The 14819-nt window shown below is 35.2% G+C and overlaps 2 protein-coding genes across 6 annotated transcripts in view; one reads left to right on the top strand and one right to left on the bottom strand.

The window, feature by feature from the left end:
- The window catches only part of LOC408714 (uncharacterized protein DDB_G0286591), a 98048-nt gene extending 86842 nt beyond the window's left edge, over positions 1-11206 (top strand). For all 3 annotated transcript variants that reach the window (XM_006561081.3, XM_006561080.3, XM_026446397.1), the window contains 4 exons: positions 5863-7738; positions 7858-8420; positions 10310-10430; positions 10728-11206. In XM_006561081.3, coding sequence (XP_006561144.2) covers positions 5863-7738; positions 7858-8420; positions 10310-10430; positions 10728-10764 — 2597 coding nt within the window. In that variant the 3' untranslated portion in view covers positions 10765-11206. The remainder of the gene's footprint in view (positions 1-5862; positions 7739-7857; positions 8421-10309; positions 10431-10727) is intronic.
- A 56-nt stretch (positions 11207-11262) lies between these two features.
- Positions 11263-14819, bottom strand: part of LOC100578420 — a 54565-nt gene continuing 51008 nt past the window's right edge. For all 3 annotated transcript variants that reach the window (XR_001702239.2, XM_003249771.4, XM_006561079.3), the window contains 2 exons: positions 12047-12245; positions 11263-11452 (listed from right to left, as the gene is read on the bottom strand). Coding sequence is in view for 2 of the 3 variants with exons in the window: in XM_003249771.4 (XP_003249819.2) it covers positions 11404-11452; positions 12047-12245 (248 nt within the window). In the remaining variant the exon portion in view is untranslated. The remainder of the gene's footprint in view (positions 11453-12046; positions 12246-14819) is intronic.

Here is a 14819-nt window from a genome sequence, read left to right as displayed (position 1 = left end):
TTGATCACAACGCATTGTCGGCCCGACGCCGCCGCCTTTGCCTCTCTCTCTCTGAAAACACAGTTCATCGTCGGTTACTAGCGACGACGACGCGTTTCGCTCGACCTTCTTTTCTCTCGTGTGAATTTCGTCTCGCCCGTCTCGAAAAGCTGTGTACAACTGCGAGGAGAAAGGACTTGGGCGAGGGTAATTCATCGGCGCGACGGTGAATTGAATCGACAACCTCGAAGGCTTCGCTTCCCCCGATGATGGAAGGCTCGGTGATAAGCGAGGCAAGGCGATGATCCCGTTTACGAAGTGAGATTTCAATTTTGTTTCATGATTCGTTGATATTCGTCTGATGACGATACATTTTTTTCAATTTTAGAAATTGATTCGATATTACGATGGCGACGGGATTATTGTTAATTTATTGTGAATTTTTCTTGGACAATTTTGTTTCGCGGAAGTTCAAGTTGTGCAGGGAATGAAATTGAGAAAAATTAATGGTGTGGTAATCTTTAATTTTATGAAAATTAATGTTATTTTTTTTGGAAAATTTTCTAAGGATATTAGGATATAAAGTGTATGAAGAATAGAGTTGACGATATGTAATCATTTTAAGTTTTTATGAAGATTGGTGTGACTTCTTGACAAATTTTAATGTGGGATCCAAAGTCCAAAGTGAGTAAAGAATGTAATAATTTTTCAGTTTCTTGAGGATTATTATGATTGTTTGGAAATTTTTATGTTTCAAAGTAGGTGAGTAAGAAAAATTTCAAAACAATTATAATTTATGACAATTCTTAATGACTTTTGTTTTAAAATATAGGAATTTGTAATATTGGAAAATTTTTTCAATTCACCATTAATATATGAATGTATCTTCTTTTCTTATATACAATTCTTAGTTTATTGGATCAAAATAAAAAACATAAATATATATTTGAATATTTAAATATAGGAAGTTCATTCCAAGAGGTCTTCTTTATGACACGTGAATAAAAGTATTACATCTTATACTGAATTCTTTTTTAGTGTCTCTTAGAACGGAATAGAAAAGAGTTATATAATTTCATTTGAACAATTCAAAGACACATTCGCCATATAAAAAGAATACTCTTGAAAATGTGTACATAGCACAGATTATAGTTGATCTTTTCTAACTAAAGAATATTCTAATAAAGAATGGTGGATCATTAGAGTCAGAATATCCTGCATATTCAAAGATATAAAGAGAGATATTGTAAATAAGTATCTCAAGCATTAAGTTAAAAAGTTAAAAAGAAAGTCGAATAGCTCAAAAGTGCTAAAGTTATTTTTATAATAAATATAAATTGGCCATTCACATTTCTCATAAAGAAATGAATTATGACAATTACATCAACTTCAATATAAATATTACAAATTTTAAAACTAAATATTTCTTTAATGCAATAATCATTTCAAAAATATTTAAATTACTCAATAATTTAATACTTAATTTCCTTTTACAAAAAGAATTATATATAAATGTACATAACTTCTTTTATACGTTGCATTATTGATAATTTAGCCATTTCATTCTATTTTTCTCTTTCATTAAATTGCAAAATTGAATTGCTCAATCAGCAAATATATTTTTCACACTTTTTACATCTACGATTATTTTTTTACAATATTCATTCTCTACTTCATCATCACATTCGTTCAATCAAATATTTTCTTCAAAGATTTCATCGACAAAAATAAAAATTTGAATCCGAATGAATCGAGTAAATCGATCTCATATTAAAAAAATTCGAGAAACAAATTCATCAACAACAATTCTCTAATGCCAATTATATTTCACACGATCGTTCATCTAATTTAACCACGTAATCGAACGGAAAGAATAATGCGAAATACGCTGTTCGTTTTATTGTCCACTTACTTTTCATGGAAACGCTCGTTAGGTATCCATCGGCTTAACTTGTTCGCGATTTCATTATCGCGATACGCTAGGATGCCCGTGATACGATTAATTAATTAAAACGCGCTGTCATTATCTGTCGGCCGGTTTAATGAGGAGGAACACGAGTTTTCAGGATCGCGTGTTAACGCTGCACTCGTTGCGCCCAGCCGTGTTTGTAACAAGGTTACGATGGAACACGTTTTCCGCCTCGTGTAAAAAATTCTAAAATTCTCGTTTTCGTAGCCAGTGATTCACGTAGGGTAGTATGAGGTTAATAAGGTCGCGCGAAAGATCGTTAATAATATTAATTACGGATGCCTCTCTTGACTTTCGTTTTCGTTAAGTAATCATAAATATGTATATTTTAGATTCTAGCTACCTATAAAATATAAACTGTAATTATAGAAGGCAATTAAGAGGATTTCTGGATTTTGCTGGTGCGAAGAATGCGGATAATTTAGGGGATTAACGGAACAGGGTTAAAGTTAGGATTGTTATTTAATTAAATTTGTTGGAATTTAAAGTTCTATGTAGATTGTGATCGATTTTATTTTTGTTAGTATAGTTAGACGGAAAGTAATTCAAGATGTGCATTAAATTGTTAAAATTGTTATTTGTGGGAATTGAAGGAGAAGAGCTTTTGTTGGAATCTAGTTATTCATTTCTCTCCAATTTAAAATTTGATTTTATTTTTATAAGCTATTGCAGAAATAAATAAATTACAATGAAAATAAATTCTATGAACAAAATTGGAAAAATTGCAAATGAGGATATTTAATCTGGATAAATTATAGAGAGATTGTATTGGGGATGCGCTGATACTTTGTAATAAAGAAAAGGATTACATTTAAGTTTTTTTTTTTACATTTAAAAAGGAAAATTACTTTTTAATGATATTAACTGAGAATAAAAATTTATAAACCATATAATATCGTAAAATTTAAGTTTTTAGTAAGTTTATAGGTGTTATATAGCGTGTAATCATCTCGAAAATTATATAGTACATCGATATAAAAACTAATTAAATTAAAGTAATGATGAATATTACCTTATAAATTTATTTATACGCGCGATGCACACTAAGTGTCATAAAAACTAAACTTCAAGGAGAAATGAAATATGCTGGCGTGACTTTGGTGTTGAAATAAGAGGCATTAAATGAAATACGAAGATTAATCACTCGTCGTGACGAATAGTGGAAACGATTTGCAGAAATATGACCGCTATTACAAACATATGACATTTTGTTATATAATGGAAAAAAGATATATAGTAACTTTCGTTTATATTATTATATACCAAGATCGATAAAAATTTTGTTTGCGTTTCTCTTAAAGCTTAATTATTAAAAAAAAAAAAAACAAAATTGTCAAGTAAAAGTTATATTACACATTATATAAGTAACATTTTTATGAATTTTTATTCTTTCTCTACACACGGTAATAAATTCAGCACTCGCTGAATAAAATTGAACAAATATTAAAGAAATGATTAAAGAATTAACACACTCGATATTTCATACATTTCTATAAATCACAAAAATCTTAAATTCATCCAAAAATTATAGATTATTAAATAATAAATGATTTTATTAAGAAATATATATTCATGATTTATATCAAATATCTAATAAAAAAGTATAGTGGATGAAAATGTACATGTCCATCCACAACTTCATAATTACATTTCATTAAAAAAATATATATATATATTATGCAATCGATTCGAAAACATTCGAAAGCCTTATTTAAATTTCCCGCCATCACTCACGTCAATTTTTCACGCAAAGAATCAACTCCGCTCAATATCTTCCGCTGCAATTCCTCGAACAAAGGTAATCATTTTCACCGTGTCGCTCAACATAATTATCGTCACGTCGAGCGGTGTTCCGTGCTTGATTAATTAAGAAACTAATTAATCAAGGATAAAGCGATGACGCCGAGCGTCATCGCGGTCGAACTGTATACGACGTTGATAGCCGTTGGTGGCGCATGGAAACACATTCACGGTTTAATTGTGCCCCGTTGATGCACGGATGCAACTCGTTACCTTAATGAGAGTGTAAGTCATCGCACTTGTCACGCCGCGTTCGATTTATCATGAATTCTCTCCCTCGCGAGATTAATTCGAAGAATTACCCAGCTCCGTTCCCATTTATTCTTCCTCTTTTATCTTTCAATTTGTATTAGAGAACAATGGCGCCATATGGCGAGTAAGTGATTCGAGGCTTTAGCGGCAATACTTTGCCCGCAAGTTGAACGAGAAAATGAATGATAACGTCGAGGGGACGTGTTTATGAGAATGGTTTATCTCAAAGAAATAGGATTTTTTTTTTTTTTTAATTTTGGAATTGAAGATTGGAATGGAAATGGATTCGAGAAAGAAGTGATTCAATTCTTAAAATTTCGATCGAATCAATTGCTCGTTTTCTGTGTATTGTTATAATGTTCATAGTATTATTTTAAGTAATTAATTAGGATCATTTATTATAATTGGAAATGGTCATGATTTAATTTTGACGAACATTTCATTGTATTTTAGTTTCAAAATGATAGATTAATGGATTATTAGAAATATCGACACGATTCAATCATTTATGAGATTGCATTCATTGAAAATATTACTTTACATTCCAGATCGTGAAGCATTACTTGAACTTGTTCCTTTTCTCAATTTCATGAATATTCCTCGTTATAACCTACAAAGGCCTCTCATCATATCAGAAATGCAAAAGTCGTCTTGTTAATGAGGTCTGAACTTTCAACTTTTAGAAATTCTCGTGCAATTTTTCTTCTTTCTAATTAAAAAAACTCGTATTCTATATTTTTCCTATCACTTTGAAACAATATTACAAATAACGTAACATGATTTTTCTTTATTCTTATCTTTTACTAATTCTCTCACAGAAGCTCAATAATCATCAACGTTCCAAAATCTTTCCATGATCCAATAAATCATACATCATACTATCCTTTCTTTCTCCAATCTCAAAATCCCCTCAAAAAAATCTTCAATCTCCACGCGTCACGAAACTCTCTTATCCATCACTTTCACAATTTTCCAACGTTTATCATCCTCCCTCGTTTCCACTTCCATTAACTTCCATTAACCAATTAATCCTTGACCTACAACCCAACCTCTCTAAAACCCAACCTTAAGAGATACTTAATACCTCGTTTCACCATCTCGTCCAAAGTGTGTATATATACATATATACATCGCCATCTATCACGTCGTCTCGAACGGTTAAATAACGAAGTGTGGCGCGAACAGGTCGCATTAAAGAAAACGCGAAGGCAGCGGGTTAACGAGGTCGTATCATCGAAGCACCAAACCCTCCTCTCCGTTGCGTTATCGCAAAACACGTGTACCCGATACCTGAGCAGCCTGACAATCGTTCCCCATCGTATAGGAGGAGCGAATGGCCCGGCCCCGTTAACCGACGACGGCTGACACCTCGAAAAAGTAGTCCCAAAATACGCGGAACCATCGTCTCGACCTGCTCTCTGCATACTCGAGACTTCCTTTTACCTGTTCTCGGGGGCGACCATATGTCGACCGCGAATAAGGATGCCGACGGATGGTTTTTCGTACCGCGAGATGGTCCGGTATCTCTTCTTCTGCCCGGTTGCCCGGGACCTCGAGCAGCTGAACGCCCGAGGCTTCAAATTCCTTGAAATTTTTCGAATCCGTGCGGAGATTCGAAGGCGATGATAACCATCGTCGTGAAATCCTCGTCGAGGAATTGTTTCATTAGAATTGGATGTCGATTTTTTTCGGAGGAACACGATTGATCGACGATGATGGATAATAAGAGAGAAAAGAATCTATGGATTTCATTGATCCTATGAGGAATTATATTCGTTAGACGTTTATATTTTTCCACTCGAAGAAGAAGATTATTATTAATCGAATTCGTGAATCTATCTGATTCTCTCTGTTACTTTCAGGCTCGAGTTTTGGAGTGTGGGGTCGAAGGATGAGCAAGAAGATAGACTCGTTCCGTCGGGCTGGTTCCCGCGAAACGATCTGTTCCATCTCCGAGAGACCAGACACGGGGAACAATAACAACATCGCTGCAACTAGCAACAATAACAACAATATCAATCCGAAAACGGAGAAACAGGCAGAGCACTCTAAGCTGGAAAGCAAACTGGAAAGTAAACTGGAGAAGAGAATTCCCGGAGGTACGTTTCACAGATCACCCTCGCCCTTCAAATCCTTCTTCATCCGCATGGGCTCGACGGGGATGTTGAACTCGGCCAGGGGCAACAGACGGTCCCAGAACATCGAGGACAGGTTGAAAACGAGCGAGAAGGAGAATTTGTTCCGAAGTTGCAGCACCAGCCAGTTGAACACCAGCCCCACCTACGTGAAAGGCGACGATCCGTCGGAGGGGATCGATCTTCAGATAGCCAATCGAAAAGACAAGACCGTGTCTTGCGACAATCTGGCGAATCGTCAGAACGACGAAGCGACGTTCGACGAGCGCGTGAACGACGCGTCCGCGAATCTGTATCCGGTCGGGAACAACGGGCCCATAACGAGTTTCAGCCCGTGCGACTTTGGACAATCGCGGAACGAGTCCCCCATGCGGAAGAGCAGCAGCTGCGACTTCAAGGAGGCGAAGAAGTCCAGCTTCCCGTACGCGTTCCTTCGATCGAAACTCTCCGTCCTGCCCGAGGAACGTCACAGCACGTTCGCCACGAAAGACGAGCGCCTGTTCAAGACTGCGTCCGAGGAGCACTTCCCCGCGTTGAAGATCGAGGACACGTACACGGGCACGACGACGCTTGGCCGGCGACGGGCCAGGAACGGGAACATGTCCAGGGGGAGCCCGAACAAGGAACCGTCCACCTCGAAATCGGGGCGGAACTCGTACACGGAGTTTCGAAAGAGTGCGAGCAGCAGGTGCGAGGACAGGTACAGCCTGAATCCGGGACACTTGGAGAGGATCGATGACAATTTCCAGCAGGAGGACACCGGATGTTACAGCTCGTACGACAGCAGTCCGATGTCCCTGAGAGGGAACCCTAGCGTCCAGCATCCGGAGACCGGTCAGGACAGAGTGGACTTCGCAGGAAGGATGAACGAGGCTAGATTCACGGAGACGTCCTCGTTGAACGTGGACCTGGACATGGTGGCCACGTTGAGGAAGCACAGGAGGAACTCGGCCCCGAGTGGCGAGCAGAGGCTCTCCTCTCATTACGTGAGCTCGAACGAGTCCGGCTACGACAGCGACGGGCCTAGGGGGGAGTCAGCGGCCGCTTCTGAGAACGAAGGTTTGAGCCTGAAGTGCACGGACAGCTCGGACACAAGCAGCGTGGTCGACTCGGAGCTGGAGAAACCTATAAGAAGTTCCACTCCGAGCGAGTGCCAGGAACAGGAGAACAGCAACGAAGCGAGGACGAGGAAGAACTCCGAAACGGAGGGTGTGATGAGAGCCGGGAATTCCGAGTTGAACGACGGTATAGACGGGCTTAGGTGGCACCAGAGCAATTCTGGCAGATTGTTGCCGAGCATACATCAGACTTACGACGATGCCGCGATGAACTCCCAGTTCCCAGTTTGTGGGAATGGGCTGACCGCGTTGCAGAACTCGTCCAAGTCGTTGGACATTTCGCCTCATAGGATGAGATTGCAGCAGGACAAGACTAGGTTTCTCAGCGATATTATTCAACCGCCTAAGAGGGTGAGGAGATGTCGGTTGGTGCAGTTGCATAAAAGGGACCCGAAGGAAAGCTTGGGTATCCGGTTGGCGCAGCAACGCTTGCCCGAGCTGCGGTACATCGTTGTTCAGCTGGAGAGCGATGGAATAGCTCATAGGTAAGTTTATTATAAATCTAAATTATCTTTGACAGAGATTGTTGAAAGAGAATTATCTTGTCAGAGAGCATCTAGATATGAATGATCACTAAAACAAAGTACAATTTGAATTTGAACAGAGACGGAAGACTAAGGTTGGGCGACGAGATCGTGGAGGTGGAAGGCAAGGAGTTAAGGACATTGGAGAGCCTCGAAGAGGTCCAAGAGTTTCTGAGATCCTTCACAGGCAACAAGATACGTTTGATGACCGCGTACGAAGAGACTGTGCCACAAGTGTACGTAAGCCCGCCGACCTTACCTGGGGAGTACGAGTACCTGGAGAACGCAAAGAACCTTTCCAATCTGTCGTTGATCGACAGCGAAACGAAGCAAACAGTACAATCGGAGGAGTCGGGCAAATCCAGCGCGGAGGAAGTAGTCCAATCCTCGAAAAGGCCAGACTTTTTACCGCTCTCCTGCGTGTCCAAGGAGCGAAAAGGCGGCGAGAATAATTTGGAATTGGCCACGGAGCCGCAGCATTATTTGACGAGGCATATCGCCAAATTCGAGAAAGGCTACGGTAAGCCTAGCCTTGGTTTCAGTGTCGTGGGTGGTAGGGACAGCCCTCGTGGCGAGATGGGCATCTTCGTGAGAAGGGTTTTTCCTGGTGGCCAGGCTGATGTCTCCAAGTCATTGTTTCAAGGTAGGATAAAACTTTTAATCAGTTCTATTGTTTGATATTAGACTTCTCGATTGTATTCATATTGTATCTACATTATCTTTATTTATATATCGGTGTGATGAAAAGAGGATTAAACGTGAATTCGATATTCAAACGCATTCGTGTACGTAGTCCACAGCAAGACTGTTGGACCACTTATCTTTTCAAGGATCTGTCTCGAGCTCCTCTATTCCTTTTACGGTGTTAGCCTCGCAGCAGTGTAATCTCTCACGTTACCATTCGTTAACGTGACGCAATCGATCGTGGATTCCTCGTGCTTGGATCGCGCAAGGATCTCGTTCCATCGACATAGTTCGCTATTTCAGGATCACGGCGTGGATCGATGCGTCACGTACTTACTCGCCGCTCGTTCCTCGTGCATTCACGCCATGGACGCGTCGAACACATCTCGAATCTTTAATCCAAAGCCTGACGTCGCCGCGTGCATTTCTAAACAGAGTTCAATCTCTTTCCCCTCGCTTCCTCTCTCTCTCTCTCCCTCTCCCGCCTTCCCCCCTTTCTTTTCCTTTTTCATTCTTTTCATTTTTTGCCACTCTTTCTTTTCCCGCCTTTTATAACAGCACGCCACTTGGCTCGGCCCCGTCAGCCTCATCAACGGGATCTTTTCTGTCGCTCTCTTCGTTGCCAAGCTAAATGGAACTCGCGATTATGCTCGTTTTGTGGAGAAAACGGGATGGAGAATTGAATTTGATCGATCGATTGGAAATAGAAGATTTTAATAAACACTCGAGAATTTGGATTTGTTTGGAATGTCTGTTTGTTGATGGTTCTTCTTTGGAAAGAGATTGAGTGTGGTTTTGTATATAAATATAATAGTCGAACCAGTTTTCTTCGAATCTTATAAGTATATTTGATGTTGTCCTGTTTAAATGATATTCGATCGAAATTTTCGAGTTTTATAATTGTGAATTGAGGCTCTCCCAATTATTAAAATAGATGTTAGAAAAGAACGTTTTGATTAGAAAGAAAGAAAAAAGAGACAACTATAGATGCTCGACAACAAATTTTTTTTTTTTTTTTTAAGAGAAAAAAAGAAAGGTTCGATCAAAGAGGAAGTTTCCTCGTGGAAGAAAAGCCGCGATGTCGACGTCGAATCGAATTTCGCGCACACGCGTGTCGTCCCTGTCTTCTACGCGATTTTTGCGATGGCTCCCGACGCGGTAGGCGGCAACACGTTCTATAGGCAGGTTTCACGCAACGCGTTTCGAGTTTCAACCGATCCTGACACTTTTTACGAGCACGCGAACGTCCGTGGTTTCCTCGTGCCACTGCACCCTGCCGCATGCTTGCATAACGGGCCGTCGGCCGTTTCGGTTGCATAAGTACAGGATCGATGCATCTTCGCCTGCTGCCAAAAGGCTAAGCCCCCGTTCGAGCTGTTCCAAAATTGGAAACGTTCGAGTCGAACGAGATTTGTTTCTTGGATCCTCGAATTATGATTGACAAGGTATATAGGGTGTTGACGTATTGTTTGAAAGATCGATTTTAAAGATCGAAACGAATGGAAAAGTTGATGGACAGAGATTAGATTTATTGATATTTTGATAATCAAGTATGATTAATGAAATAATCTCGAATAGAAATTTGTTGATATCTTATGTATTTTTTACATAAGTTGAGCATGTTTTCTATCTTTGAATTTTTTTGTAAATGTATATTCATATTCTAGTTGTTTTATTTAAATTAATAATATCAAATTGATGATTTATAAATATATAAATAAAATATAAAAAAAATTTATATATAAAAATATATAAATTTTTGTTAACAGAGCATCGTTTAATCAATTCGATTCTCTAATTCTTCTTCGAATGTATTTAACTAATACAATATTCGAATTTTTGTTCCAGGTGACGAAATTTTAAGTTTAAACGGAAAAGTGCTGCGTGGTTATACTCATCAAGAAGTAATCGAATTGTTCAAGGCAGTAAGGGAAGGTCCTGTCGAGTTAGAAATCACAAGGAGACACAGGTATTAAACAAAACTCATCACATTAATATTTTTCAATACCATTACAATTCTATAGCAAATGAGTAATAATTAACTTTATAAATAAATTAATTTTTATTAAAAATAGTATCCTCGTATAAAATATAATTTTACGTTAATAATTTTGGATCTTTAGCACATAAATAATTAATATAAAGAATCGTAGAATCATTTAACATCAATATGAAAATGGATGGTCATTGGTAATAAATAATTTTCCAAATATATAACGTTACAAAATTAATTATTCTACAAGAGAATAAATTTTGTGTGTTACAGGTATCCAAAAAGTACGCAAAAATCCGCGCCATGCTGAGAAGGAGGCAACGTGGACGAATCTGCCCACCGGAAGTGCTCTTTCGAATCGATTTTAAGCGACCTAATGTTCGCTGCATACGAAGTTTTAGGATTCTAGTCTATCAGAACGAATCTTTGATCTTTGATGTTTGTTTTAATTAATTTATTTAACGCGGTGTCGCAATTGCGTAATGATTAAGTTTATTATCAAATGGTTATTATTATTATTATTATTATTGATTCTTATTGACTATTATTATTATATTATTTTTATTATTCTATTATATTATTATCATGACTATAAGATTTTATACAGGTACGTTGAAACAGCGTGAATTTATTGTATGCAATTTCTTTTATTATTATTATTTTTATTATTATTATTACTATTATTACTATTATTATTATTATTATTATTATTATTATTATTATAGAGGACAATAAAGAGGTCGTAATTTTAAGGTGTTTGAGGAATCTGTTGTTTGCGAAAGAAAATGATGCGAAACGATCGACAACGTAATTTTTCGATAGTTATTAAATAATAGTTTTATTTCAAGAGATTTTACAAATTTACAATATGTACAGGTCCCGAATTCATTTTTACAACGGTCACGGAAATATTTTCTTCGTTTTTACAATCTTCTTATACAGATTTTCTTCACGCGTCGACGAGTAGAAGGTCTGCGCACGACTTAGCCTTTGTCGTCCTGAAAAAAAAAAGTATAAAGAATTATTAATATTATTAATATTTAAAATCCCATTTTTATTTTAAAAGTTTAATATGTTATATAATTAAATAATTAATATATATATATGTTTCGTGTTGATTATGTAAAAGTTTGGATTCAATTATTAAATATATTATTGAAATAAATATTAAAACGATATAATTATATTTCAGATAAATATTCACATTTTTGGAATATTCTACTATACGTTTATCGTAAAATAAAAAAACTAAGAATATTCTGGAAATATATAAGAAAAATAAAATCAAAAGATATTAGATAAAACTTTTTAAATAAAGATTCAATTTTCTTTTGATTAAATTTTTCTTGAAAACATAGTTTTTGAAAAACAATTTAATTTTATATCTATTTTAAATATTTTACTTTTTAAAATTGAAAAATTAGTATGATTAATCCTATTACTTTTACATAATCAATACGAGAATATCTAATATACAATTTTATAATATACATTCTTTTAATTCAACTTTCTTTTTTCCTTTTTTTTTTAATACAATCATCTAATGTTAAGTTGTGTAAAACTATGCAACAGGATAACACTGCCGTACTCACTGTAGTTCCTTATTTTTAATGCGTCTACAAAGGTGCAAAGCAACCGGTCCAGTTTTGATATTACGGAAAAGCTGAACGGCCTTTCTATGGGTCAAGTCGTGACAGACGTGGCCATTCACTGCCAAAATCTCGTCACCTGCTCGCAAACGGCCATCTTCTGCGGCTTGCCCCCCTGGCAATACCGATTTTATAAAGATACCTGTAACAAACATAATTATATAGAATAGTATAGCGTTATGGATTAAAGGAAGGAAACTAAGCAACGATTAATCGAAATGAATTCGATAAAGAAATATTATTAACGTGATAATTATTAATTATTTACTCGCAGATAATTTATTAACATATTGATTTGATGAAATTGAATAGTATTATAATAAATAAACTTTATAGACAAGCTCTGACAATGTAGTGTTTAACGTAACAATTTGTAATTTGTAGAAAAAATTTTTATAACAATTAAAATTTAGAATTCTAGAATTTAGAAGATTCAGATTTTGTTTTGTATCATTATGAGAATTTTAATGAATTGAATTGCGAGGAAGATTGTGCTTTGAATAAGTTTTATTTTAAAATTTAATTTCCATATTTTTGTTTTAGCGACGATAGTGATAAATTATGTATTTTCAAACAAGATAAATATTATTATTTCTTTTATTTGAATTATTGCATCTTTATCTAGCACGAAAAAATAAAATTTAAAAATCTTCTTTTTTTAAATTAATTTGATAATGCAAAATTTAAATGGACGATTCTATGATACTATAATTTATTTTTAAAAGAATGTATTTTAAAAAAGAAATATTCCTAATGAAATTAAAATGAATAAAATCATAATATCTTAACCATCTAATTCGTCATGCTCTCAAAATTAATTTTTTAAATCGTTGTCTCCGCGCTGTATCCGCTTGATCTCCATCTCTTACACAAATTTAATTCTTTACAATATATTATCGTATATGAATTAAATACTTTGAACTATATTAAAATCTATTCCTAATTTAAACATTAAATCAATGAATTACCGCGAATCAAATTTATCTTAACAATTTAAATATAAATAATTTCTTCCTTGTATTTTCCTGTCCCATAATCATATTCAACTCATTACATCATTTCAATATAAATAATAATTCAAAGTATTAAAATCCAAGCAATCAATTCTCTCTCTCTCTCTTATCAATTCCTTCTCCTCTCTCTCTAAAAAAAAATATATATATACATTACAGAAACTAAACCAAACACTTCCAAACCCTCCAAAACTTTTCTCGACTCTAAACTAGCTCGAACGATTTCACGGCGATCCTCCTCTTCATCGTTCAAGAGGCGAACTACATCCACGCATATACCTCTCCCTCCTTCATTTTACACGAATGTAAAACAACTCGAAGCTCGCGCCGATACTCCAGATGCGTGCTTACGAAACGCAAGTTCCACGCTCTTTCTAGGATCGTAGCGTAACGAGCGCGTAAAACTCGAGACCGCTTGTATACACGCGGAGGCAATTTATCGACAAGAGGCGAGCTTGTAAACGTTGTGCCGGGAAATCGACGTCCGTGTTTCTAAGCTATTTCTGCTCGGGTCGACCATTAAACGTGCGCGTCCACGAAGAGTACCGCTTCGCGAGAAAAATAGAAAGCAAGCATTTCGAAAATCGATATCTTTATTTGGTCAGGTTATTTGGAAATCATTTTTGGAGCAACGAATTCTTTTTGAAATTAGATTAGGATGAGGGGTTGAAGGGATTTAGATAGGGATGAGGATTTTTGATCATTTTAATTATATGAATGATACTATTGTACTGATTGAGAGATTGTGTTGCAATGAATGAATTTTGATCGTTTGTATTAATATTAATGTTAGGGATTTTATATTTTATATAAATACTTGTGCAAGTATTCAATTTTAAGAGTTATTTAATTTACAATTGAAGATTTTGTATTCCATTCAAAGTAATACAATTTAAATTTAGATATTTAACGAAATGTTAAATATATATGTTTTTGCAAGTTTTGAAAAGAGGTTTAAAGTATTTTGTCAAAGTATATAATATTTAGGATAATACATAGAAACGAGGGAGAAATTTTGAAATTTTTGCAAGTTATTATAATATTCTATCGTGTTGAAAGTTTAAACAAGTTGAAATGCGATAGTATAAACGATATAAATAATGTTAAGGTTTATAATATTTATAATATTTATAAAGTTATTTTGTTTTTGAGTATTTTGATATTGAAATGTTGAGAAGAAGAAATATTGTTTATGAATATTGAATATGTTTAATCGTTAAGTTTAAGATACTTATGTTAATTTCAGGTGAGTTGCCAGAATTGAAATGTTTAACACTAGATTAATATTTAAGTGTTTATAATGTTATTTATTGTTCTAGTTTATGTAGAATAATTTTAAAAAAGTTAAAAAGATTTTCGTCAAAGTGAAATGTTAACGAATGTTGAAGTTTTGGAAATTTTTGATACATCTAATCATTAGAAACTTGAGATAGATTTCTAGATATATTGTGTTAGCATTTTTGAAATTTAACAATAATATTATATATAGCTTTAAACATTTTTAATATAGTTACATAATTTGAGATTAAATATAAATTGAATAACAAGTAATTATAGTAAAGTATAGTGTCGCTTTAATCTTGTTAAAAATTTAAATCTTTTTAAAAAAATTATTGTAAAGCAAATTTAATTATTTATTAGTTTTAACATTAATTTAAATCAGCTTAAAGAATATATTATTATTAGAATATATATGTAATGTA

Source organism: Apis mellifera, linkage group LG2, assembly GCF_003254395.2.
Source record: "Apis mellifera strain DH4 linkage group LG2, Amel_HAv3.1, whole genome shotgun sequence".
NCBI classification, from domain to species: Eukaryota; Metazoa; Arthropoda; class Insecta; order Hymenoptera; family Apidae; genus Apis; species Apis mellifera.
Note: the sequence above shows the minus strand (reverse complement) of the source record. Positions and strands in the feature narration are given on the sequence as shown.